The sequence below is a fragment of the Natator depressus genome, chromosome 25, assembly GCF_965152275.1.
Source record: "Natator depressus isolate rNatDep1 chromosome 25, rNatDep2.hap1, whole genome shotgun sequence".
In the NCBI taxonomy this organism is placed as follows: Eukaryota; Metazoa; Chordata; order Testudines; family Cheloniidae; genus Natator; species Natator depressus.
Genome location: NC_134258.1, coordinates 14,155,668 through 14,182,390, shown reverse-complemented (window position 1 = coordinate 14,182,390; position 26,723 = coordinate 14,155,668). Strand labels below are relative to the sequence as shown.

The 26,723-nt window shown below is 53.9% G+C and overlaps 2 protein-coding genes across 10 annotated transcripts; one reads left to right on the top strand and one right to left on the bottom strand.

The window, feature by feature from the left end:
- Positions 1 to 873: 873 nt before the first annotated feature.
- RFXANK (regulatory factor X associated ankyrin containing protein) lies at positions 874 to 13,381 on the top strand. 7 transcript variants are annotated; one of them, XM_074939293.1, is made up of 11 exons: positions 874 to 1,044; positions 1,772 to 1,816; positions 2,639 to 2,906; positions 3,888 to 3,971; positions 5,838 to 5,918; positions 7,362 to 7,427; positions 8,552 to 8,652; positions 11,076 to 11,201; positions 12,021 to 12,087; positions 12,562 to 12,642; positions 13,045 to 13,381. In XM_074939293.1, exons 3-11 carry the CDS (start codon positions 2,765 to 2,767, stop codon positions 13,101 to 13,103), a joined length of 807 nt encoding a protein of 268 aa, XP_074795394.1. In that variant the 5' UTR covers positions 874 to 1,044; positions 1,772 to 1,816; positions 2,639 to 2,764; the 3' UTR covers positions 13,104 to 13,381. The 7 variants fall into 7 exon arrangements, with proteins under 7 accessions (XP_074795394.1, XP_074795393.1, XP_074795396.1 ...); XM_074939292.1 differs by having other exon boundaries at positions 1,772 to 1,863; XM_074939295.1 differs by lacking the exon at positions 1,772 to 1,816 and having other exon boundaries at positions 3,891 to 3,971.
- A 2,418-nt stretch (positions 13,382 to 15,799) lies between these two features.
- On the bottom strand, positions 15,800 to 26,005 carry NR2C2AP (nuclear receptor 2C2 associated protein). 3 transcript variants are annotated; one of them, XM_074939298.1, is made up of 6 exons: positions 25,872 to 26,005; positions 19,936 to 20,172; positions 19,091 to 19,181; positions 18,534 to 18,639; positions 17,700 to 17,767; positions 15,800 to 17,116 (listed from the first exon to the last, which is right to left on the bottom strand). In XM_074939298.1, the coding sequence occupies exons 2-6, from the start codon at positions 19,974 to 19,976 to the stop codon at positions 17,000 to 17,002; spliced, it is 423 nt and encodes a 140-aa protein (XP_074795399.1). In that variant the 5' UTR covers positions 19,977 to 20,172; positions 25,872 to 26,005; the 3' UTR covers positions 15,800 to 16,999. The 3 variants fall into 3 exon arrangements, with proteins under 3 accessions (XP_074795399.1, XP_074795398.1, XP_074795397.1); XM_074939297.1 differs by lacking the exon at positions 25,872 to 26,005 and adding an exon at positions 22,011 to 22,167; XM_074939296.1 differs by lacking the exon at positions 25,872 to 26,005 and adding an exon at positions 21,004 to 21,126.
- Between the last annotated feature and the right edge of the window lie 718 nt (positions 26,006 to 26,723).

The window sequence follows — 26,723 nt, the reverse complement described above, 5'->3', positions numbered from 1 at the left end:
TCACCCACAGAGAGAGACAAGAAATCATCAATCAGCGGCTCGTCTCCACTAGAATCAGAAGGAAGTGCTCGACATACGTAGGGCATGTACTCTGGAGACCAACACAGACTCCCCAGGAAGCTGTTCACCAACTGGTGTGAGGAAAGGAGGGTGCCCAAAAGAAAGCTTAAGAAGACCCCCCAGCACGGAGGGCAGGACAGTTGTTCTTAAGATCACAGAGCAGCTGGAAGCAGCAGCAAATGACAGAAAGGACTGGCAGGGAGTGGGACTAGTTTTCGCCCTGTGCTGGATGCAATACTAATAAACAAGATCTGGAATCCAGGCACCTTGGCATCTAAACTAGTACCACACCCGCCCTGTCTCCCGCCCATGCCACCCTCCCATGCTAGCTGAAGGCCTGGCTTCCTCCAGCACCTGGCGCAATGGGAACCAACAACTGGCACCTCCGGGCAAGAGTGTGTTACAAACAGCAATAATCCAGGTGACAGATTTTAGTGGATCCAGGGAGCCCAAAGAGGGAGGGTTTCAAAGCTAAATTCTGGGTTTGTATCGATCTGGTTTGAGCTCTCCGGGCAGTTTGCACAGACCGCACCAGTTCAAGCATTAATAAGGGCCCATCATCAGTCCAGATTTGGTACTATTGCCACCCCCAGGGAGTCCACAGACCTATCCTGCAAGAACAGGGAAAGCGAGTCTGGCTACTGTCAGTATAAACACCACACACACACACACACACACACACACACCCTTGACATCTGTGCATCTCCAGCCGGATGGCAACCCCCTGTCGCCCCTTGCTGGGGGCTGCATGACAAGGTCCGAAAGAGAGGGACTGTCCCTTTAAAGCCAGGCTGCGTGCGAAGCCCTTCCCACACCGGGTCAGCTGATAGGGGTGCCAAGCCGGTGCAGAGCAGCCTTCTCCCCCGCACCCCGGTCTGGCAATGCACGCGCCCCACTCAGAGCTGCTCTCCCCATTGCAGCCCCACCGGAACTCTTAAAGGGCCAGGCGGGCTCCGGCTCTGCACCAGCCGCCGCGGGGCTCAGGTGCATTGTGGGACAACAAAAGTTACTTTCAGTTCGGAGTGAGGAAGGGGAAAGAGAGGGGGGCCCGGGGGAGCTGCGCTGGCCCGGCCGGGTGCAAGGAGGCGGTGGGTGCCCTCCAGCCGCGGGGGCAGCGCGGGGCTCGGTCTGGGCGCGAGAAGCGGGTAGACAGTGCAGCAGGCGGGGAAGGGTCGCTGGGGGCGTGGGGAGGGGATGCAAAGAGAGAAGTTGGTGCAGCTCGCCAGGTTGTGGCTTGGGGGCAGGAAGGGGGCGATGCCCATGCTGCCTTCAGCCCCGCTAGGCCCTGCCTTCCCCCTTGCAGTGGGAGGTGCCAACAGGTGCCCACATGCCCAAGGGGACCATACCCATTAGCGGAGTCCTTGCCCTCTGGCAGATGGATTGGCTGCGTGGCCAGGCTTTGCAAGTTACTGCAATGGGGGGTCTGGAGCCAGCAGCTCCCCATGGCCCCAGCCAGCAAGCACTGAGCCAATTTGGGCTGGGAGTCGCCTCCCCAAGGGGCTGGGACCCGCTGACTAGTGTCCTCTGCACGCCTGATGTGGGCCTAAGATGCAGCCTGGGGCTGGCCCAGAGGAGGGGTTAGGATTGGGGTCCAGGCTTCACAGAACTTGGGCGCTTTGCTAGCGAAGTGCCGTTAAACTCAACTGTTACCACTGGAAGGTTTTTCCTTCTCTTGGCGATTTCTTGTGTTGACCTAGAAGCATTTCTACAGGGACCTGGGGATGTTAACGTAAACTCTTCCGTGCAAGAGGCCAAAGTGAGTCTGATGGTTGGAGCTGGAAATCCTGAGAGTCCAATTTTTGGGTACTGACTCCTGGGACTTGGGAGCCCCAGGTTCAATTCCTAGTTCTGTCAAAGACTTCCTGCGTGGCATTGGGCAAGTCACTTAGCTTCTCTGTGCCTCAGTTTTCCCATCTGTATAATGGGATGAATTGCATGTCTTGACAACAGGGGGAGGGGGGACAAACTGCATTTAAAGATGGTGAGGTGCTCACATACTGTAGTAATGGAAGCCATATAAGTATCTCGGAGAGCAACTAGAGAGCCAGGGTGGGTGAGGTCATATCTTTAATTGGACCAACTATAAGATAAGATATGGCCTCCCCCACCTTGTCTCTCTAATATCCTGGGAGCCACACAGCTACCACTACGTGTAGTTAGTAATTGGCATAATAGGACTTCACAAATGAACTCCCGAGTTTCTGAACTACACTGACTTGCTCAAGACTCAGTGCTGAGAGCAAGTGATTTGGCCTGAAGAAGTGCACCAGCAGGTGTGCGGACACAAATCTCTGATTTTTCCCAACCCTAATCCCCTTTAACCCAGTGTCAGAACTCCTCTTGATTTCAGCTGGCTCCGGATTATGCCCACAGACAGGCTCTGCAGAACAGATCCACTTTTAACTGTATTTACAGCACATACCCTGCAGTCTCTAGCTGGGCTCCTGCTTTAATAAGTTATTAGTTACACGGGGAGTTTCACTCTGGTCAAGCCCTTCGGAAGCCCGTTCCCTGGTAGGAGTGTGCATAAATAGGCCTACGTCCATCTCTGTAAAAGATATTTTGTCTGTTACATAAGGAAATATTAAGGACTGGAAAGTAACAGCAGCTGTATCCGGGGAAGGCGAAAAAACCGTCACCAACCCCTCTGTGGAGGGCTCTGTAAGCAGCAGAAGCACCGCTAAGTGCCTGAAGGAACATAACGATGGAAGATATCCCACCAGGAGATCTGGACAAGGCTGCTGGTGGGGATGAGAACAGCTCAGCGACAGTGCATCTACATTTGTATCCAGGCACTCAGGATGATTCCAATCCAGATCTTGACCAAGGCCTTGCTGCACAAACTGGTTAGTTCCTTGGGGTTAGTAGGGTGGGAATCGGCTGGGAGGAATGAATCCAGAAGCTGGTAGTCACTGGGCACCATGAGTGGGAGATAAACCCAGCAGCGGAGGAAAATCCCTCACTGTGCTCTTAGGAGAGAAGAAGAGGGAGTGAAGGAAGAGTTTTGTCTGGAAATCTCCATGCCACTTTATTAACCCATCCCTTTACATACTTCCTGGGCTTATAAAGCCCACCCCAGGGGGACTCTGGCCAGCAGCTGTGAACTAAACCCACTTCTAGAATTCAAATAACAGAGGAACAAATTGATAGTAAGTGGTGCCTTCGTACAAGCAGTGCACAAATAACACCCAAAGGACCCTCCGCCTCTGGGACAGCTGTTCCACAAAGGTACAAGTGAGAAGCAGCAGCAAAGTCTACCGTGGTTGGAGCAGGAGCGTGGGGGTCAGGACATCTGGGTTATGTTATTAGAGGAGTGAACATAGGACTGGGAACTCGAAGCTTCTGAATTCTAATCCTAGCTCCGTGCAGCCTTGACCAAGTCACTCAGGTCAAAGGTAGCAAAAGTGGTCATGGATTTGTGAATGTCACAGTTTGTGGGTTTTTGTTTGAGACCCCTCAGGCCTGGCATTTATCGGTGCAGCTTTCATCGACTTCTAAGGGAGTGGCACTGATGGAAAACACAGGCCCCAGTATCTCAAGCTGGGCACCCAAAAGCCAACAACTACTTTTGAAGATTTGGGCCTTAAACTCCAGTCTGGTTCCTCTCTGTAAAACAGGGAGGAAGATGTATTTATTCCCTAAGGGCTAGCTAGTAAACGTGTAGTGCTTGGAAGATGGGTGCTGTGTAATCTTGGTCATTGCATTATGTTATATACTATCAGTCCCTTTTTGGGAAACATCACTAGCCCAGATTCTGTTCTTCAACACGAAAACTCTCCCTCACATTCTCAACCAGTGTTTAACTTTTTTTTTTTTTTAAAACAAAGCAGGTGTTTCCCTGAAGCACTCGACCACCCTGACAAACAGACAGAGAGGCAACGAGGTCTCTGCCCTCCCAGCAACCCTCGACAGTGAGTATTGCAGGTCTTCAAGATCTCAAACTCAGAGGCACAACTTCTGCTGTGAAAGGCAGTGATCCAAGACTCTGTAGTCTTGGCATTTCTTTGGTGTTCAGCAAATAACTGTGAATCCCACTAACAAAAGGTGTGTCTTGTCCCCCTCTAGGGGCAGGGCCACATAGAAGATAATAGCTTTCTAGTGCTGCCAGTTACTCCATTAGCTCACAGAGTAGCGGACAGTGCTGTGAATCCAAAGATCATGGATTTTTTTGGGTGGTATGTTTATTTTTCCAAGTTTTCCTTTTTTAAAGACCTTAGGAAATTGCATTAAAATATGGTAAATAAACATTCAGGTTAGAAATTCAAGCTTTCAGAAGTTAAGAAATGCCTGCTGTGTGCATGTGCATTATGACACAGTATTTAATTACGTGATCACATGCTATTTTTAACATAGAAACCCTGCCTCATGCAGTGCTCAGGATGGCTGGTGCTAAGCACATGAGCAGCTATTCAATATTCTGCTTTCTTCTCGCTGTTCGGTGTGTGGCCCCAGGCCTTATTTACTGCACACTATTCTAACCCTGCTCTGAATACAGAATAATAATTTCCTCATGGACTTTTCTGCAATATTACCTGCAGTTCTGTTCAATATGGTATCGGAGTGTTTTACAAACCTTAATGAATTGGGCTTCATAACACCCCTGTGAGCTGAGGGGTTTGTTGTTACGATATTACAGGTGGGGAACTGAAGCACAGAGAGAATAAGATCCAATAATTGTGGGTGCCCAATCTGAAATGGCTAGGGCTGATTTTTCAGAGTCCTTAGCATTAAAGAACATTTCAGACATTCAAAGAACGGCTCCCATTGACTTCAATTGCAGCTGTGAGGGTTCCGCTCTTCGGTGTGACAGACCCCAGGGGCTCAGAGTGGGCTCCCAGGAAACGAGGCGGGCACAATCAGTGGCCACCTGTGTAAAGTCTGATGTAAGCGACTTACCCAGCATCACACGGGAGCTCTGTGGCAGAGACAGTGGTAGAATCCAGTTCTCCAGGGCTGCATTCGACCGCCTGAACCATGAGACCCTGCACGCTCTTCCTGCAGTCCCCTGCCTCCTTCACTGCCCACTTGCCGGCTTCTGCAACAAATGAGACGGGGCCTTGCAGACAACAGCCTCCTCTGCACAACCCGAGTACATCCAGCCTGTGCAGTGAACAAGGCCGGGGGCCTGTGGAAAAAATACCCCGGGAATCACAGCTGTTTGCTGACAGCAAAGGAACACTGAGAGCCAGGGAACTTCCACGGTCGAGAGGGGAATGTGCTGTAATGGACACAAAGCCTTCTGCCTCTGTCCCATCCAGCTTGTCCCTGTCCCCTCTTCGCCCCCCCTGCAGTCCAGTCTCCTCGTCTAGCCAGTCTAGTCTTCCCCCTTGGACTCCTCGTGCCTCCCTGCCCCCTCAACACCTGCATCCATCTCTCAGGCTAGGTGGCTGCCTCACAAAATGGTTACCTCCGATATCACAATGGTCTAGGACTCCTGCTTTGGCATGGACACATGCTTTACTGTGGCTGAACACCCGTGCTGCCCCCAGTGTCTTCTGTAAAGTCAGAATGGCTGAGAACTTCCTGGGTGATGACAAACCGCGAGCCCCACGGACAATTGACCCCGGCGATATTCCGAACACAGAGCCCTCCGCCACGCTTGTAGCTGCTTCCCTCGCTTCACGCTGACTAGGCTTCACAGTGACCGTCCCAGAATCCTGCGGGATAGATTTTTGTGCTATCCGCCCCTTGTTGGTGAAATCTCCCCCAGGTGGAGCTAGCCCCGGTTCTGCTCTGCAACATGTCACCACTTCAACTCTTTTTTTGAAACGAGGCAGGTACGTCGCTGAAGCACTCGACCACCCTGACAAACAGACAGAGAGGCAACGAGATCTCTGCCCTCCCAGCAACCCTCGACAGTGAGTATCCCAGGGCTGCAAGATCACACACTCAGAGGTGCCGCTTCCAATGGGAAAGACGCTTGTGTGCTAGGGCCAGTGTCTCTCAACCTTTTTTGATACCAGGGACCAGCTTGCTGCCTTCCTAAACTGTGTCAGGGAGATCTCAGGGACTGGCACCGGTCCAAAGACCGGTCACTGAGAAACACCGCACTAGGCTGTCCCCTCAGCCCTGTGGGGGAGCTTTGAGTTTTTCAGCCAGGGCAGAGGAGAGAGAAGCTTTGGCAGCTAAGATACCAGTAGATGTCCACTCTTCCTCCTTGTTCTCCTGCAAGTCACATGGGGCACTACCAGTGTTTCCACAATGGGGTACTAATCAGGGCATCCAGCAGAACACTGTCCTTGCATTTCCTTCTTACAGTGAAATTGTTCCCAGAGCATTTTTACTGTGTCCCATTTGTTTTAATTATATGTCAGCGCTCCTCGCCTGCACTAGTTAACAATTAGCAAGGTAGTTTTAAAACAACTAGCCTGGTAAGTGATGGTAGGAAAAAAGTGCCATTTCCCCATGTTTTTATAGCTCCCCAGTAGCTCTGAATGTCGTTGTAAATCTTTCAAACAAGATCGGGTCTGATATTTTATTGTATTTGTGTTGTTTGTATTTGCCTCTTATTAATGGGCCACTCCGCTAGTTAAAGATTAGGTTGAACAGATAAATTTTTAAAAACAACATGTTTATAAAACTGAAATGTCAACATAGAAATGTTTGTATGAAACTAAAAAACAAAAATCCGTGATTGTTTTTGTTCAGATGTGAACATCCCTACAGTTTCTGCACCCCAACCATTGCCGGGTAGAGCTAGTGCAGAGGGACGTGAATGCAAAACTAGCTAAAGACAATCAGTTTGGGGCAAATTGTGCAAATTGATGCCAAGCAGCAGCACTGGTGGTAAAAGGCCAGGCCTCAGTCCTGCGGACATTTAGACACGTGTGTAACTAATATGCATGAATAGTTGCAGTGACTCAGTGGGAAGTTACACATGGGGGCATTGGCATCTGCAGCATGTGGCCCTACAAGGGGATCTCAGAATTATTTTTGTTGTGATGGCCGGGAGTAGAGCTATTAATAAGTAAAGGGTTTGTTGTTGTTGTTTTTAAAGATGTGATCTTTATCCCAGTAATGTTTATTATAAGATCCCCTGTTTCAGTGAGAGCAAGTTTTCTGAGCAGGATTAGTGAGGAGAAAAAAAAACCCAACTCCTAATTCATCCATTTTGGCTCAGTTGATTCTACCTCACACTCCCACCAGAGCACAGAATGTGAAGCCATAATGCAACGTCCTGCTTAGGACAGCTCTGATCTTGCATAGGCTGTACCACGTACTTACCTGTATCTCCAGACAGCAAATACTAAGCAGTCAGGGGAACATGTAATTCTAAGATTTTGTTTCCTTTCCAACACTAGCTTTGTCCATCCACCAGTTGGCGGCTCAGGGTGAACTCAGTCAGCTGAAAGAGTATCTCCGAAAAGGTGCGTGCATCAAACTGCAAGTCTGTCTGTCAGTCTCCTTCCCCCTCTTTATCCTGGTTTTTAGGGACAATTTAAGTTTTTGATGTAGAACTTTAATGGCTGCACAGAGTCCTAAGCACGTACCTGGCTGGCTCTCCCCCATTGCTTCAAGAGGCCTCTCCTGGAGTAGTGAAGCGTGAGACACGCTATAGCACGTCAATCACAAGGGAGCTGCCTTGTGCGGTTTGACTCTGTGTGAGAGGCTAGAGACGTGGCAAACGCTCAGACTGCCAAAGGAGGCCACAGCGGGAGCTGCAAGGTCAGAGCCTCTCCCCAGCTCCAGCCCTCCCTTTGCGTTTATTGCACTGAATACCTGGTGTGAGAATTTAGCAGGAACAAACCCCAGGTGCCATCACAGAAGGTTTTCCTCAAGGGAGGCTCGTTCTAACTGGAAGCCAAGCCCAGTTCACAGAACCCCGGACTCCTCTGGTTGGAGCACCAGCAGGGTAGTATTCTTCTCCCCCACTGATAACGACCCATCTTACAAGCAGCCAGTAGATAGCCTGCCTCTGTGCAAGGCTAAGGGGAGGCTGAGATTAACCCCTTCTTCCCCAGGGATCAGGTAGAGCTCCCATACTTTGTAGCATCAATTCTTCTCTAAAATTCATTTTGTATTTTCCCTTCATTATCTTCTTGCTTATCCCTCCTGGAGCCTTGTTGTTCTCTTCCTTCCTGGGGCCAGGCTCTGAGCCAGTGTTCCAGGCCCAAGAGAGCAATAGACAGAGTGGTACATGATCGAATTGGGAAACGCCTCTCTCTTTGGAAGCACTGAATTTTTTTAAGGACACAAATGCTCCCCGGGGAGCAGTGGGGGACAGGTGACATGTGGCCTGAGCATAGGAGTGGTAGCCAGGAACCCCTCTGACCTCTTCTCCTGCTCTGTGACCTTGAGCAAGTCACTCCGCTGGTCCGTGCCTCAGTTTCCCCATGTGTGAAATGCAGCTAATGCTACTGAACCACATCCAGGGGGTGGAGAGGAATATTCTTATGACTGCAAAGCCCTCTGGAAGGCCAAGTTCTTGTAACCACGGGAGCAAATGGTGGATGGTCCATATGTACAAGGCTCTGTGTTCTTGTCTGTTCAGGGGAGAACTTGGTGAACAAGCCTGACGAGAGAGGCTTCACTCCTCTGATCTGGGCCTCTGCCTTCGGGGAGATTGAAACAGTCCGTCATCTGCTAGACCGGGTAAGAGCCCAGCGCCAGCCTGGGGGGTTGTATTGGCCAGTGGTTGGGCGAAGATGCCCCTCTGGATTTCTCCCAAAATTGAGTGCCCTGCGCTGACCTCTCCTGGCCACAAAGCACAGCGCGTAGATGTGCCTGGCAACCGCTGGGCGTAGTCAGCCATGTTTTGATGGAACAAAGCAAAGTGCTTTCCCTTGCTCTCCCCCACCCGCTCTGGGATGAAGGGGCCACCTCTGTTGTACTTAACCCTGGAAAGCTCGTAACAAAACTTGCTCCTACACTTTGAGCACCTATCTCTTTCCCCCCCCCCAACTCCCCCCACCCCAATCCCTTCCCATTGCACTAGTTATGGTATCGATCTGACAGCAAGATCATTGTAGCTGAAAAGCCTCTGCCGACCCCAGGGCAATTCGGACAGACAGATGGCCGGCTAGCCAGCCAGCCATGCCATCTCCCTTTCAGGTCTTCACAGAAGGGTGGTTTTTACTGATGGATTTATCAGCTGATTTTTTTCCAGGGGAACAAAACGGATAGAAAAACAATTTTGCCAGGTTAACGTAACCTCTCTTATCTGAGAGTTCTGCTCAGGCCATCTGTGGGCTAAGTCAGGAGCGTAAAGAGCCTTATCTTGTGACTCGCAATAGCTGTTAGTAATTAAAGATCTGCATATTTGTAATTTGAGATCCGCCTTATCACTGGGCTGCATAATCCACCAGTATTTTTACGTTTAATAAACTCCGTGCTGCATTGTCCTCGGGCTGCACCCCCATGTGATTGGGGCGTTTAGAAATTTGTCAGTTACGTTCCTGAAGCAGTGGAGGATTTATTGTTAGCTTTTGGACAAAGCAAAATTCCTTGCTGCATGGGGTGTTTAATCCAGGGGGAAACTGCTACCCCAGAAGTTGGTTGATAAATTGGAGAGGGTTCAGAGAAGAGCCACAAGAATAGTTAAAGGATTAGAAAACCTGCCTGATAGTGACAGACTCCAGGAGCTCAATGTATTTATTTTAACAAAAAGAGGGTTAAGAAGTTACTTGATCACAGTCTAAGTATCTACCCCAGAAACAAATACAGTAAAAGCTGTTTTATTCAGCATGTTGGGGGAATGGGGGGTGCTGGTAAGTGAAAAGTCCCGGTTAACTAAGAGGGAGGGAGTTTGGGTGTGGGGCAGTGGGTTGGGGCATGAGAGGGGGTGGGAATTTGGGTGAGGGATGGGGCTTGGGGTAGGGGGTTGGGGCACAGGAGGGGCCTCAGGGTGCTGGATCCGCGGGGCGCTCACCTTGGGCGGCTCCCTGCAAGCGACGACCTGTCCCGGCTGCTCCTAGGCGGAGGTGCGGCAGGCAGGTCTGCGCGCTGCCTCCACCCAACAGGCGCCACCCCCGCAGCTCCCATTGGCCGCAGTTCCTGGCCAATGGGAGCTGCTGAGCCAGCACTTGGGGCGGACCAGGGGCAGAGCCGCCTGCCACACCTCCGCCTAGCAGCAGCCGGGACAGGTCGCCGCTTGCGGGGAGCCGCCCAACGTAAGCGCACCCCAGATCCAACACCCCAACCCCGCGCCTCCTCCTGCACTCCAACCCCCTCATGGCCGTTCCTCTGCCTAGGAGCAGCAGGGACATGTCGTTGTTTCCAGGGAGCCATGTGGAGCCAGGTAGGGAGCCTGTCGGCTCCGCACCAACCGGGACTATAAACCAGACTTTCTATGGAGATTAGAAATGCCGGTTTATAGAGCTTTCCAGTTGGTACAGGGCTAGATAACACCGCTTTTATTGTATTTCATAATGGGCTCTTTAATGGAGCAGAGAAAGGTCAAACACCATCCAGTGGCTGGAAGTAGAAGCTAGACAAATTCAGACTGGAAATCAGGCATACGTTTTTGACAGGGAGGGTAATTAACCATTGGAACAACTTACTGAGGTCGTGATGGGTTCTCTGGTACGGACATGTTTTCAGTCAAGATTGGGTGTTTTTCTAAAAGATCTGCTCTCGGAATTATTTTGGAGACGTTCTCTGACCCATGCTGTCCAGGAGCTCAGACTAGGTGATCATGGTGGTCCCTTCGGGCCTTGGAATTTATGAATCTACGAATGACCTATACTATAGGGAGAAGATCTCGGTAGCTGCGTGGGGCTTTTCCAATATCCAGTTTCTTTAAGTGGGATGGGAAGCCCTCGTCGTTTCTGCCCTACAGAAAAGAATCCGGCATGCTGGGAAGCAATGCCCAGACGGTTCAGTCTGATCTCGGAGTTCAGACAACACACCTGTGAATTGGAGCCGCCCAGGTGAGCGGATAAGCCTGGGCATGCGCGTGCTGGCGAAGTGGCACATCACGCAGTGGGAACCATGAGCAGAGTGTTGACCATCCCAGTGCCCTTGCGTGTGACCTGCTTTTTTCTGCATTGCTGGTTTACCCCTTGTCCTCTTCCCAGGGCGCTGACCCCCATGTACTGGCAAAGGAGCGGGAGAGCGCTTTGTCGCTGGCCAGCACTGGAGGATACACTGACATCGTGATCATGCTGCTGGAAAGAGACGTAGATATCAATATATATGACTGGGTAAATGCACTGTTGCTTATTGCCAATATCACTCTCTGTAACAGCCATCCTGGGCTTTTGCTGTTGCTAAAGGTTGGCTTTAAAAAAATATCTATATACTGCTTATGACTGGGGTTAAAGAAATTAATTTTAAAAAGAAACACCATTGCCAAGATGGGGAGAAATTCATTGGCCCCCATCCAGCCTGTTGGTCTGTTTTCAGTTAAGATTCCACACAGGACAGTAGTGTCTTGAATGCCCCCCTGCAGGGACCAGCCAAAATCATTTGCCTGGTGGAGATAGTTCTTTAAAGACATGAACTGCCTGTCCTGGGGAACTTAGGGAGACTTTAAAGTGGCCTCTTCAGACAGGCAATTGCTCATTCTCTGGGGAGGTTTTACAAACTACAAGCCAAAGCATTTAGAAATAAAATGACTTTTAAAGTAAACTTCTAATCCACCTAAAGCTCCAGAGAATGCAGAGCCTTGAAAAATCAAAACCAAAGCTCCAGCCAGCCCAGTGCGTCACAACCAAGAGACGTGGCCCAAGGGCAGGCCTGGTATGCCTCTGAGATCTCACCCCCACCAGACAGAGCTCCCCGCTCAGCCTGAAGAGCAGCAGAATCGAGTGCTTCGTTTACACAGTTCTTCCGGTGTGACTTGCTCGGGGCGCTGGTTTGGCGGGTGGGTGGTGGGAGCTGGGTGGCCAGCTGAGCCCACCCCACAGCTGCTGCCGCACGGCACCCTGTGAAACTTCGAGTTCTGAAGGTATCGGAGTGTTTGGCGTCCAGGTGAAATTCGGGGCGCGCGCTCAGGGCTGCCTTCTCCTGTCTCCCTGCAGAACGGAGGCACCCCTTTGCTGTATGCTGTGCGTGGCAACCACGTGAAGTGTGTCGAGGCTTTACTAGGTAATGAGACAGACTTTCACGTGCTGGTTTTGAAGTGACTGTTCACTGCTAACTCTGCCTGGAAGTGCTGACCTGGGGCAGCTGACGTGGGGAGAGGCATGGAGTTATTTGAGTATCAGAAGGTGATGTGGATCCCTGGACAAATAGTAGCACATAACAAATGGGCCAAAGCCAGAGCTCCTGAGATCGAAAGCTGCAGCAGCTTTCCATTGCTTGCTCCTTGTCCTGGGACTCTGCATGGAATGGCCAAGATAGGCAAAGCCTGGGTGTCACTCGCCAAGTCATTCAGCCCTGGCATCTAAACTCCAAGCATATACAATGGTCCTGCTGTTTCCCCGGAGTGGTCGCCCAGCCCCATCCGGGGCAGATCAAAGCACCCAGGCCGGCCCTAGAGCCCGTTGTCCACTAGAGTTAAATGAGTTGTCTGTGTAGAGAGGGATCCACCCCTGAGCACGTGCTCCTGTCTGCTTTCAGCTCGCGGTGCTGATCTGACAACGGAAGCGGACTCTGGCTACACCCCCATGGATCTGGCTGTGGCGTTGGGACACAAGAAAGGCAAGTGTCCTGCCCTTCGGACTGTCTAGAATGGGGGGGTTGGAACTGAACCCTGCCCTGCTCCAGTGCGGTTCCTCAGTGCTGAGCGCCGCCGGGGCGTTCCCTAATCTGCACGGACACAGGCTCGTCCCACTTTGCTGCTTGCTGAATTTGGCCCAGAAAATCAGATTCTCTAGAGAGGGCGTTAACGCGACACAGCTCACACCCAGCTGCTCCCAGGGGCCAAGCCAGGGAGGGGTTGGGTGCTGTAAGTGGTCAGCCAAACAGAAACAAGTCTAAATTGCCAACTTCCAAGGGGATACTGGAAGCAGAACCCCAGTGGCTGCTGCCATATAGGCTGGCCGCACTCCAGCCGTGCCTGTTTGAAACTTTACTGGTGTCTCTTCTCTTTGTGCCCATTAGTTCAACAGGTTATTGAGAACCACATCCTCAAGCTGTTTCAGACCAAGAAACTGGAGTGACGCTGGCTCGCGCTCCCTGGCTGAAGGAACCAGGGCTTTGCTGTCTCGGTCAGCTCTCCGGATGCTGCATGGGAACAAGGTGGCCAGACGCGCTGTCTCTTTCCAAAGGCTGACGCTCCTGCAGCAGATCTGGCCGAGCCGGTGTGGAGGGAGCTTTAGAAGCCGGGCTGGGAGGAAATCCCTGATGGAGGAACTATTCACTCTCCAGGCAGGGGATAAAGGAGAAGCATCCCACACACAGTGAGACACTGAATTGTCCGGGTAGCTGCATTTCTGCTGCAAACAAGACTGCAAGCTGCCTCCCTCTGCCCCCTCTGTGTGTGTAGTAAATATTGCCTAAAGCAGCCCTGCCTGAATGCGGTAGCCGCGGGGTGGGGGTTGTGCTGGGAACTGGGGCTTGCCCAGCGAAATGCTCTCGGGGATGCTGCCTGTTCCTCAGATGGGGCGAGGATGAACCATGCCGCCTTCGAAAGGGAGGCCACAAAGTCTGCCCTGCTGGAGCAGCCCTCTTCCCCCGGCCCATGCCCCAGCCAGTGACCATGCTTCTTGCAGTGGCTTAGGGAGAGTTCAGGTCAGGGCACAGCATGCTGATCACACTGCATCCAGCTCTGGTGGAAGCAGGTTAGGTGAGGAGACCGTCTGCTCGACAATTCCCTACCTCCCTGGGCGAAACTCTGTTAGCTGCTCTAACCAGAGCCCCCCCCACCTTGCTGTTCATACCAGCCTTGTAGGGCTCGAAAACAACTCCTTGCTGCGCTTACCCTCGCGCCCAGCGTGGACAGAACAGGCAGCAGCCCTGGGAGTCCTGTCCCACTAGCAGCCCCGGCGGGCTAGGGGCTTCCCTCCCCCATGGTGCCTGGGGAGAAATACAGCCCCACCCAGCAACTGTTCTTCACACAGGCTCCTCCCTGGCAGCTGTTGTATCTTTGGAGGAGAGAAACATGCTGCTTGTATCTTCGGACCTTGCAGCATCAGCTGGGAGGCAGCTAATTAGTTACAAGTGGGGCTGCAAATCCCCTTAAAGGGCCAGTCCCCCCCATGATGCTCATTGAGGTTTTTGCCCTTGACATGTTAGTAGATGGTTAGATCACACACACCCCCAGCCCTCACCAAGGCTGCATGTGTGTCAAATCTCACCTCTTTGAAGGGCCAGTTATCCGCTCTAGTTCAACTGTGATTAAAACAAGGCGTCCCTGTGTGATCCCAGGGAAGCCCTGAGCCGCTGTTCTGTCCTGGCCTGCATGGCAGCCCCGGTGAGCAAGTCACCATCTCTCCTTCTGGCAGCTGCTGCGTCGGACCGATGGGACCAGTGCACGTGCTGGTGGACCGTTGGCCACCCTGTGCACATTGCAGGAAGCGTTAGCAGCGGTTTCGGCTTGGCCCCCTCCAGCGACCATGCTGCATCTTTGCAGCATTGTTCAAAGCTTCCCCGTGGAGCGGACTTCCTTCCCCCCGCAGCTTCTTCCCGGACACGATCAACAAATGCTCCCAGCCCCCCACACTGAGGGTCCTTTCCTGTTCATCACCTGCAACCCCCCCACCTGTCCCTGCCACCACTACCCCCCACTTCCACCCCTTTCTGCATTCCTATTTTAGCTTCCCCCATCAAACACCATCCTCTTGACTCTCCCCACCAGCTGTCTCCCTTTTTCCATTCGTCCCTTTCAGTGCTGGGGTCAGAGGTACCTCCCCTCTTTAGTTCTCAGTGCAGGCCCTCTAGGGCTCCCTCTGCAGACGGCTCCACGCCGCCTCCATCCGTCCAGTTGGCTCATCTCTGCGCACAGCTCTGTCTGCTCATCGACAGCATCCAGCCACCAGCGTTAAAGTCCACATGGTCCAAGCTGAGCTCCCGCATTTTCTCCTTCAGTGTCCATTGCTGCGAGGAAACCTCCCCCAGCCCATCTGCCTTCTCCAAGGCCCAGAACCAGGGCATCATCTGCACCAGCCGCTGCATCACATAAGTGGCATGAGACCGTTTAAGGTGCTGTAGACGCGTCAATAGGTAGCCATGGCCTGGTCCATGCTTGTGTGCAACGCCACCCTCTGCCAGCTGCAGTCGAAGCCAGGACTTCAGTTAGAAGAGAAACCACCTAACTTATATGCAAAGCCATTAGCTTTGAACCCAAAGAAACCTAACTTGTATTAGACGGGAGAGCTTCTTGCGCATAACTAGCACGCTGCCTCACTTAACCAAGGGACTACCGTGTTGAATAACGGCGAAACCAAACGAACCAGAACCCGGCTAATCTACCTGGTTGTGGTGGCTCGTTTATCGCTTTTCCTATGAGTGCTGAAGTTACACGATGAGGCTTTGGGGAGAGCGGCTTTAGAGAAATGGGATTGTCGTCGTGTTTAAAAACAAAATAACAGAAACGACCCATTTCAGAGAGAGAACCGGAGAGTGTGCTAAGTGGGAACGGGGTTGGCTTAGGGTGATTGGTATAAATGGGTTTCGATTAGAAATGAGCTCTAAGGGAATCTGGCCTCTGTTATGGGGGCTGGGCTCAGTACCAGAATCAGGACCCCTCCCACCCCCCCAAAAAAACAAAAACCCAACAGGGGAATCTTCTGCTACTTACACTCATTGTTGCTCGGGCCCTTTACCAAACAGCACAGAGGCTGCATGCAGATGGGCTGAGGTACTGCAGGCATTCAGCAGATCATGCATTGCCCCAGTGCCGACACAGGACGCTCTGGGGCAGGCAGCCTTGATCGTTGGGCTCAGTGGGATATGCCATTCCCCACGAGTAAAAGGCCTGGAGAGAGTTGAATGGTGGCTGATTGTGTTTTTATGGAGGTACTCATGATATTTTGGACAACTGGGCACAGGCCCTCTGGTAAATTTACTGCTAGTCTTATCTCGCCCCCTGCAGAGACGAGGGCAGCTAGCCCCATTCTCCATCACAGCTGAGTGTTAGAGGCTTGAGGCGAGCCATGACAGGTGCCATTAGTCCTACCTTGTAGGAAGCAGCCCCGTGATATTTCTTAATTCTCTTTCCTATAGGAGCAGGATTATCCCCACTCTCTCTGAAAGCCCTTGAGTGCATGATCCCAGCTGTCCCCTGGCACCTGCCACCCTCCCCAGCTAGGCCGAAGGCTGATCAGTTTGCTGGAGCAGCTGAGCCCTCACCCTACCGGGAAAGGGCAGAGTGGAATTCTCGTGCCTGACGAGGGTCTGAAACTCACCAGGCTGCATGGGCTGCACCCTGAGAGCAGGAACCCTGAGGAAGCAGGTGTTCCTGGGGGAACATACACTTCCCAGCTCTTCAACACCACTTCCTAAGCGAAGCCTGGAGCTGCCACCTCTGTGACCCCACTGGAAAGGGCAGAGTGGGCCCGAGCTGGGGGGAAGGAGGCAGTTTCCAAATTCAGTATGTGATTAGTTTAATCTCTACAGAACAGAACCACTCGCTTGCCCCAAATCCAGTGTGGTCCGGGAGGCGGGAAGCATTTATTCAGCCATTAAACATGAGCTTCACCATGTGATAAGCCACTAGATTACAGCATGTGGATTGTCATGCACTGGTCTGCACTATGCTGGCAGCCCATGAGCACCATGGTGTGCGCCCAGGGGCTTTAGATCCCGCTGAGAGGCCACAGCTGGGTGGGGAGGGGGCAGGATCCCAGCCTTGTTCTGTTAATGCCCAGGGCTGTTTTCTGTCTGAGCGTTCCCTGGTTTACTTCCAAGTGGCTACATTTCAATTGCAGAACAAGTCTGGCATCTCTCCTCCCTCATAAGAGGTGCTGTCTGCCAAGGCAAATATGCCACCTTGTGCCAGTTCATGCCACTGGGCCCTATCGAACAGGGTGGGAAGGCAGAGTGCCGGTTGATCAAACACCAGGGGAACAAACCCATTCGGGGTGATGGGCTGCAGTTCTGCCATTCCTGTCCCAAGTTAGAGCTTTTCCCCGAGGACGCTGAGGTGATACACGATGATTCTCCCAAAGAAATCCGTGCTGTTCTCAAAGGTGATTTTCAATTTATCCAGCATTGTTTCTTCTGTCCTGAAGCTGTGGATGGAGCAGTAAAGGAAGAAACAAGGGCAATGGGGCACATGACACACACACACAACTTCCAGTACAGCAAGAGAGTCACTCACCCAGCACAACCCAATCAATGCAGGTAGCGAGCTGGGGCACGCGCTATATTCTCACCAAAACTGGGGTTCACCTCACATCCCCCAGCTTCCCTGCTACCCTCCCGCACAGAGTGCAAGGATTCCATCCAGCACCCGCTCCAACAGATGTAAGGCCACCTGCCTCTCGCCAGGCCCGTGTTAGACAGACCCTGCCCTGCTGACGTTGTGCAGCATTGAAACAATTCCCGCAGGGCTGCGGTGGATTCTCCAAGTCTTGTGGCCTGTGCCACGCAGGAAGTCAGACCAAGTGATGACAGTGGTGCTTTCTTCTATGGAAGAGCCATTCTAACCCAGCCCCCAGGGATTCCCAGGGATCAGGATTCACATTGCCCTAGCCAGGGACGCTAACGATCCGACTAACGGACCAAATCTGGTGACGAATCCTGGTCACATGCCACCTGTGACACGTGGCGCATACGCTTAGAAGACCTAGCCCCCAGTGAGAATGAAAGGATATCTGCAGGGCATTGATGTCTTCAGGGTAGAAGTCTGATATCTTCACAAGTTCTTCACCTTTTCTGCCACCTAAGAAGCAAGAGGAGAGGATGGAAATGTCTGTGCTGGTTGCAGAGTTAGATGATCACTGGATCTACGCTGGGAACTAGATGTCCAAGTGTCTTTGGTGCTTCTGAAAAATCCCACCCCTATAGCTTTAGTACAGGACTGGGGGTCAGGCCAAGAACTGGGTTTCAATCCTAGTTCTGCCACTTAATCTCTCCAGTGCTATCTGTCCAGGTACCCGTATAGCCCTCATTGCTCTTGCCATTGCTTCTGTTTTCCTGGTTATAAAATGCGATCAAGTCTAGGCCCTGTGAATTCAAAAATTGGACCAAAGTTCTCCCACACACCAGCACTGGGGAAAGACATTCCACACAGATGTACGCTGAATTAAATACAATCGATACTGTAACATCTAGTTCAATGCAATCCTCTGCATCTGGATATACTGCCAGGCACTGAGCTGCAGAAGTGAACACGCCGTGCTGTGGATTTGCGATCCAGTGTGTCGCCGACTCTTTGGGAAGGTGCTTTCACATGAAAGGCACCGGAAAAGTGCATTCATAACTGAAAATAATTACAGTGCATCGGCCACAGATCTTTCTCTGGATTAGTTGTTGTCTCAGTTCATCTGGCATGACCGCAGCATCAGTAGAACATAGTCTGAGCCCCAGTCTGCCTCTATCCCGTAATTAGAGCCCTTCCAATTCCTGAAAGATGAGTGACCCTGCAATCGACATGATGAATGGCACAGAATGCCACACGTTGTTCCCCAGCAGGGGAGGCTCTTTACCTTCCAGTGTACACAGCTGGCTCGCAAATCCACCCTGGAACTGAATCTGGAGTTGGGACACCTTGACAGTCTGTGGAAATTCCAGCATCACCCACTGGGAGGAGCCCTGGAGCCAGGAATGAAATGGGAGCACAGGTTACAGTCAGCTTTCCATAGGGGCCACCCCCCCATCGTTACACCCAGCGCGGGCGGGTTCCGCAGCGAGCCCTGTAAGGCCCATAAAGGTGGGAGTGAGCACTGGTCAAAGTGCCCCCCGCCATGGTTAGCCCCCGGGGCCAGTGCTGTGTAGCCGGAGCTAGGGCACAGCAGAGCACTGCGCCGGGCACATGCTATACTGCGGAGTGCTTAACACAGCCATGCCACAGCGGCAGGGCCCGGGGAGGCAAGCCTGGCAGCCGTTCCGTGCTCAGCAATAGCCCCCACGTAAGCTGGGCCGGTAGAACTCCCTTCCCTGATTCTCAGACGGGACGTTTGCTCCAGCGGGTGGACGTGCCGTCACTCCATTTCCCATGGTTGCCCCGACAGAGCAAGCACAGGGGGTCATCCGTGCAGCTCACCTGGTCCGAGTTCCAGCAGGTCTCCTCGCTCGCGTCGAACATGTGCTTCTTCCCGAACTGCTTGGCGTCCCGGTTGAGCACGGAGCTCACTCTGCAGAGACAGAAACCAGACTCGCGAGGGGTGATGCTAGGGGACGGGGCTCTGATGCCCAGTACAGAGAGCGCCCCACTCCCACGGTGAGCCCTGGTATCCGCAGACACAAGGCCAGGCTTCTCAGGAGACCGTCTATAACAACGGGCTCTGCACCAACGAGACCAGGCAGAACAAACCCCTCTGGGATGGAGCCAGGTGTTTGGGAAAGGTGCCAACTACGCAGCCCCAGAGCCTGAATCCCACAGAGCAGGTGCAACGCTGACAGCAGAACAAGCTGCCCCGGACCCCCATCCCCCACAACACGGACCCTTCAGAGCCCCTCCGAGGGCGGGGAGGGGAGTTCAGGAGCCACCCGTCTCTGCCGACCCCGATAACAAGCGGCTTCAGGAGCGTTCGCTGAGCAGGAACGACAGCCATCAAGCTTGGTTCACTCAGGGCAGCAGAGAGCCGCCAGGTGGTAACAAGAGCCTCTCCAAGTCCTTTAGCTCCTTGCGGCTTCAGACCTGTGTGTGGAGAGCCTAGCCCGCTGCTGGCATTAACAAATAAGCCATAATCCGTGAGTGCTCTGACCCAGGGCTGGCAGGTACACCAGGGGAAACCAGCCCACCCGAGAGCTCATTTTCTCAAGGGCTGGCGGGATTTTCCTTCCCCCGCCCCACCCCACTCTGACTCGTCCACCAAGGACAAGTTCACTACAGCATGGAAAAATTCAGGGCAGTGGGTTCTTCGGGATGCAGAAAGGAAAACTCACCTGCTCACAGTCTCACTGCAGATCAAGGGTGCCGTGGGCATGGCGCTGCTGGAAGTATCGCTCCTGTCCAGCACACGCCACTGATGAGGTTCGGTGCCAAAGCACCCAGGTGCAACCTGCGATGGAGGGGCGCCTGGTAATGGGGCCGCAGCAGAGTTGCGGAGTTCAGAGGGGAAAGAGGATCCGTTCTCTGCCCTGCTCTGATTGCTGCTCTATTAACGTCACAGAACCCGGGTCCTGAAATGAAGGAAACACTCCCCAGAATCAGTTGCAGAGTCTCCAGGAGACAAGTAGCAGTATGCACACAGGAGCCTTAGCCAGCCAGCCGTGCCTTGGCTGGGGGGTCGGGAATGATGTGTGGTACCGTGTGGGTCACTGCAGAGGCTGCCCCACCCTGGGTCAGTACCGCGACCCCAGTCCTGCTCGATCGCTGTGAGGTCTCCCATGTAGCCACTCCCTGCCGGTGGGAGAGGGCTCTATTTACATTAAACCACCCCAATGAGCAGCCCCAGCTACATCCACAGGAGAGCGTCTCCCGCCTACATAGCGCTGTCTGCTCCGGCGTGTCTGTCGGTGAAACGTATGTCACTCGGGGGTGTTTATTCACACCCTGACTGACAAAAGTGCTAGTGTAGACATAGCCGCAGACGGATAAGGGGGCGGGCGGTAAATTAACCAGTGGAATTTACCAAGGGTGGGGGCTGGATTCTCCATCACGGCCAATGCTTAAATCGCACTGGATGTTTTCCTAAAAGATCAGCTCCGGGTAGGGTGACCCGATGTCCCGATTTTATAGGGACAGTCCCGATTTTGGAGTCTTTTTCTTATATAGGCTTCTATTACCCCCCACCCCCTGTCCTGATTTTTCACATTTGCTGTCTCGTCACCCTAGCTCTGGGGGAAAGTCTAGGGCCCCAGGAGGAGCTGACCCCAATGGTCTCGGGCCTTAGACTCTGTGCGCCCCCGTCCCAGCTCGGCGCTCAGGGGGTCACCAAAGCCCCCCGCCCAGCTCCAAGGCAGAACCCACGATTAGAGAAGGAAGCGCCCCCCGGCCTCCCGTGGACCTACCCCGGCTCCCGAGCGCGCTGCAGGCTGCGCCCTCGCCGTGCGCCCCGGGGAGATGGGCCGGCTACTGGAGGGAGGCGCGGGCCGGCCGGGGCGGGGCTGCTCAGGAAGCCCTGAACTGCTTCCTGGGGCTGCCGGGGACTCTTAAAGAGACACAGCCCCGTGGGGAGCGCTGCGCCGGTTCGGGCCCCTCTGTCCCCGGCTCCGGGTGGGGGGCTCCAACCCTGCCTTCCCGCTGGGAGGGGGCGGCCGGTGACTCCGCCACGGTCACGCAGCTAGTTTGGAGCACACAGGACCCCCGACTCCAAGCCCCCTCCGGGCCGTCCCAGCGCCCACTCCCCTGTCAAAGCTAGCAAAGGGACCCAGGCGTCCTGGCTCTCAGTCCTCCTACCCCTGCCAAAAGGGCCACGCTGTCGGAGGTGGGACGAGAACCCGAGACCCCTGGGTCACCGCCCCCGCTTTAGGCATTAGACCACTCACAGCTCACCTAGTACCAGCCTGTCCCTAGCACAGCCGGAGCAAGCCGGGGACCCAGCTGACTTTGTAACGAAAGAGGTGCTGGGCCACGGAATTTTTTTGCTTTCGTAACATGCAGCAAACCCAGAGGTGCCGGGGGGCCCCGAACCGCCAAGCCCGGAGGTGCCGGGGCTCAGCCCTGGCAGGCCCTGGCACAAACTAAGCCCTGCAGGGGACCCTCAATGTCATACGTGAATCCTCCAGGACCATTTTATTGCCTCCAGGACGCGCCTGTGAGAAAGCTATTAAAGGGCGTGTTGGGGGCGGGGGGGGCCTTGGTGCCAGGACTCCTGGGTTCTGTGCCTGCCTTTGGGATGGAGTGTGGACTAGTGCTTAGAGCAGCAAAGGATGGTCTTCAGCAGTTCCGACTTCCCACTCCTGGCTTGAACCAGCCTGTGTCCCTGACTTAAATGGGGATAATGCTGCTACCCCGGCACGCAGAAGAAGGTGACAAGACGCTGCCAAATAGGGCCACGCCTGGAAAGCTTACAGACCTGGACCAGGGCCAGAGCGGACTGGATGCAACAGGAGGACGCGAGTGTCGTGTGAAAGCGCCCTCAGCGGTCTCTGGGTAAAGGCTGCAAACGTTGCCCTGGAAGTGTTTCACCATCAGCCCCAAGATGCGCGATACCCTGCCCACCAGAAAGCGCCTTGTAAAATGCAGATGCCAAAAAGCGGCTCCGCCTGTGAGTGGAGGGGCCACTGGTGCACGTGCCCCCCACGCGCTGGAAAGCGTCTGAGCACAGCTCGCTGCGCGTGCACGACTGAGACTCCAGGCGTGCGATGTGTGCGGGGGGTTGCAAACCTACAGAAGGTGAACAAGAAGGGAGAAATCCCGGGGAAGCCGGTGCATTTCTTCCTGTGCCCTGTCCTCGCCCTGAGCAGCCAATCCCAACCTGGCTGACCAGACACATGGGACATTTTGGAGGAACAAAATGGGGAAAAATGGAAACATTTTTGCTCAGCATTAAACAGGCACCGGGGCAGTTTTTCCTAAACATGTTTGTGATCATGACAGCAGGTGTCAAACAGAGCCAGGGCGGGTGGTACATGAGCAGCTAGATTGTCTTTCCAGTGCTTTGGCCCATCACTTTAAGCCGAAGTCAAATTTAATTTTACAACCCCTTAATGGCCTCTAGTGCTTACAGCTGCAAAGAAAGGGCTCCAAATGTGGCTCATGGCAGAGCCCTCTTCCTCTGTCCACAGAGCTCAGGAATGTTTATGATTACTATTGCATAGCTTTTGGGGTTCCTGGTGCTGCGCCGGGTGAGAATGCACAAAGGGCTCCTCTCACTGGCTGCTTTCTGACTTCTGGGGCCAGCTCCCGGAGTGTAATCCTGTTCCACGCAGCCACCCAGTGATTGTGGAAGTGTACACCAGCCTCCTGGGGAAGGCTCTGTAATGGCCCATTACATGCAGCATGATGGCAGGGGAATTACTCAGAGCAGAACAATCAGGGAAGGAATTACACAAATTGAAATGATGATCTGGAAATTGCTTGAACATAATGACCCCGGCCAATCAAGGAATGTCCCAGTTCCTTCAGTTCCCAGGTTAGACATTTGTCGGGCGTCACTTAATGTTGCAAATACAACCTCTTATTTTGCAGCATCCCTCATCCTGCCACTCTAAGCACTGTCACTGTCTAAGCACTCCCGCTCTCCACACCAGGGCCCCCCTCACCACTCCAGGACGGTTGGAGCGAGGAGAACAGGAGGGGAGGGGAGGAAATATCCTTCCTAGAGCTGATCAAAAGGGGTCTGTGCGGCCAGCATTCCCGACAGATCCCTCAGGCACTAAGGACTCGGTTGCACGGGAATGAATGACCAGACGGCCAAAGACAGAAGCAGAACTGAGAGGCAGAGATTGATCCTGGAGGTTGTTTCTATTCCAGCACTCCCCAAACTCTGTCCCACCAGTTCGTCCTGCAGGGGACAGATTTAATTTATGCCACGGATAAAGGGTTCCCCTCCCCTGCCACACCCCCCCTCCTCCCTATGGGGGTTCCAGCAGAGCCACTTCTACCAGAATTTCCCAATGGCAACTGCCAGCCAGTGCAGGTTCACTCAGCAGACTGGGGAACCCAGCCCCTGATGTCTGGGACGAAGGAAGGATTATTATCCCGTTTCACACCTGGAGCAAGGCCCAGTGACTTGACCAAGGGTTCTGTGGCAGAGCCAGAAACCGACCCCAGCTCTCCTGATTCCCAGCCCAACCACAGGGGAATTCCTCTTCCTCAGCAGAAGGTTCCCAAGTGGTGCTGCCGGCGAGGGACAATGTGGAGTTCTACCAACACCTGCCACTTGCATGCGAGGGCTGGCCAACGCGATGAGGCCGGAGTGGTCTCCACTGGGGGAGGCGCTGCCAGGGCCTGGGCCAGCTGGTCAAATTGCCTGTTAGCCAACGGGAAATCCAAGCTGGAGGCACAAGTTGATTGAGCACCGGGGAAGCTGAGCATCAACAATCCAGGATGTGGAGCTGCGTCCCGACACGCAAACGGGCACACTGGATTGCTGTGAGCCAAGGGCTGGGGGAGAACCTGGGGGGAAATGGCACCCATTGAGCTTTTATTACACTGGGAATTACATGGCCAAGACCCCGCTAAGCTCTCGCTGCAACCCAGTCACCGGAGACTGAGACGGGCTCAGAACCGATCCACGACAGTCTTGCCTGGATGGTGCGGGAGGCGCCGCACTCCTTGGAAATAGGTGGCTGCATGTCAATTCCTTTAAACCACGTGGTGGGGCCAGTGACTGACAGTGGCTTGAGGAGTGTGCGCCAGGGTAAGTGTGTGTGTGTGTGTCCTCCTGTGTACACTTGCTAAAGGGAGAGCTTGTATGTTAGCCTGATCCAGCACCCACTGAAATCAGAAGGGATCCCCACTGGCTCCAAAGGGCACTGAGTGGAGCCCTTAGAGGTGAGCCTGTGTGTGTACGAGCGTGCAAGCGTGTGTGTGTGTGTGTTTGTGTACTGCCATGCGTGGGGGTAGAGGGAGGGTGTGTGTATATGTTCAGGGGTGTTTGTGAATGGGAGTTTGCACGTATATTGGTGATTGTGTGCCCATGACAATCAGCACTACCTCAAGCCTTGACAACTCACCTCATCCCACGCCATCTTTGCCATCCCATCTGGGGCATGTGCCCTGCCGGCTGCTGGTGCAATCTGAGCAGGAACTGCTCCGGCTCTGCCCTCCGAGGCCCCGGGAGCCCAGACAGAGAGGGGAGTTTGAAGGTTTTCCCTTTCCTAAGCTGTGAGCTGCCCTCATCACAGGTGCATAGATCTCAGCGTCCGGCCCCACCAACCTCGGCCAGCCAGCTCCGGTTTGTAGGACTGCCAGGTCAGGGGCAGCAGGAACGGAAACCACTGGATTCAAATGTCAGGGCTGAACGGAGGGAGAGGTCCCCAATACCTTGCCATGGGGAGGGGTCAGGCTAAATGTCTGGTCCCACAGGAACCCAGCAAAGAGCCCCCAGCACCTCCCTGAAGAGCAATCAGACCACATCAAATACCCCCCGCCCCTGCGCCAACCCTTATCCAGAGAAAGGCAAAGCCAGTGTAACCCACTGGTTCTGTGCTCATTGCAGGTCACCCCTTAGAGGCTGGTCCTCCTATGAGGATTACAGCCTACTACTGGGAGCGGCTGATAGAGTCTTTCCTTCTGCTAAAGTGCTGGAGGCCCCTGTTTTTAGCACCGGTTCAGTCCTTGCCAAGAACTCGTGGTTGTGGGGCATTGCATGGGACCCCTCCTCTTTATTCAAATATTCTAGATACAGAAACTTCTCAAGAGCCCTCGGGACCGACACCCGCCTCCCCTCACTCTCAAGCAGAAGCACTGCAGGCTCTCACCTGGCTCGAAGTATTCACCAAACAGAGGCACCATGCCTCTCCTATTCCCCCCGGGCCCGAATTCATCCACTGACTTCAGTGGGATCACACCAGCACAGATCTGAACCTGGGGAGGCAGGAATTCGGCCTTTGAACCGCAGGGCCTGCTAGGGACGGGTTGGCCACAGGCTGGGCCTGGGCAGTAGGTGGCGCTGGTGGCCCACAGCAGAGAAAAGCCGGCAGGCCAGGTAATTGCCCGGCCCCTTTTCTTCCTCTGTCTGGCTGCATCTCAGCCAACAAAAGCGCAGCCACATCTGGAGGCAACACCTGGATTTGCCTGAGTTCGCTGCTGCACATTATTAAACTGGGACCTGCCGGGGCAGAGCAGCCAGCGGTGGCGGAGAAGCAGGGAACAACTGCGAAAGAGAGAAATAATCACCCCCCACACACGCTTACACACAGGCACCAGCAGCAGCTGTCTAAAATTAACCTTCCCTGGCATATGGTGCATTCTCACTTCTCCAATTTACCTGCAGCTTTGCAGAGGCGCCCTTGGAATACAATGAGTCAGCTCCAGGCACTTGATCGCCAGTCCCCAGAACCCCCCTGCCTTAGGCAATCTTCCCAGCCGATGCGCTGCAAGAGGAAATCAAAACCAAACCCAAACGCATTATCCGCAGCACTCCCGAGCTTCCAGTCGCTGTGTCTGGATGAGTCACGCTCCGAGTGCGCGCAGCCTGCCTGGGCTTGCTGAAAAGCAAAAAGCAAATCGACCCCCACCCCAAAGCCTTCCTCCTTGTGTGATCAGCACGAATGGACCCAGGCCAAGGCTGAGACCAGGGCTTGGGGTCTGGGGCAATCACCCTTGGATCCCCGGTGACCACAACTGGAGTCTCCCTACACACGTGTGTGTACACACACACACACACACACAGTGCCTCAGAAAAATCAGACAGCTCACGCTGGGCTCTGAGAAACTGGAGGCCTCCCTACTCAGGGGCCACTCTTGAAAATCACAAGTGCTTGAGCTCTGCGCGATCCAAATCGCGGACACCGTCCCCATTCTGCAACAGGACTCAGTGGCTGGCTGACGTGGGAGCTGGGTGTGGTCCGTGGTATGTCACACGTGACCTAGGGCCTGCAGGGCTGCAATGGGGAGCCAGGGGGCAAGTGGGCTCCTAGCAGGCTCAGCCTGCTCCCCACCCCCCAGCTCCCAGCCACCCCTGACTCCCACAGCTCACTTCCATCGTGTCCCATCTCAGGGCTCCAGCACTGAATTGTCCTGACACAACGCGTCTGGAAGGGCCCAGCCTCTGACCCAAGTCAGGGGCTGTGCATCTCCAGCGTTGGCGGCCCTTGGTGGGGGACAACGGCTGGTCAGG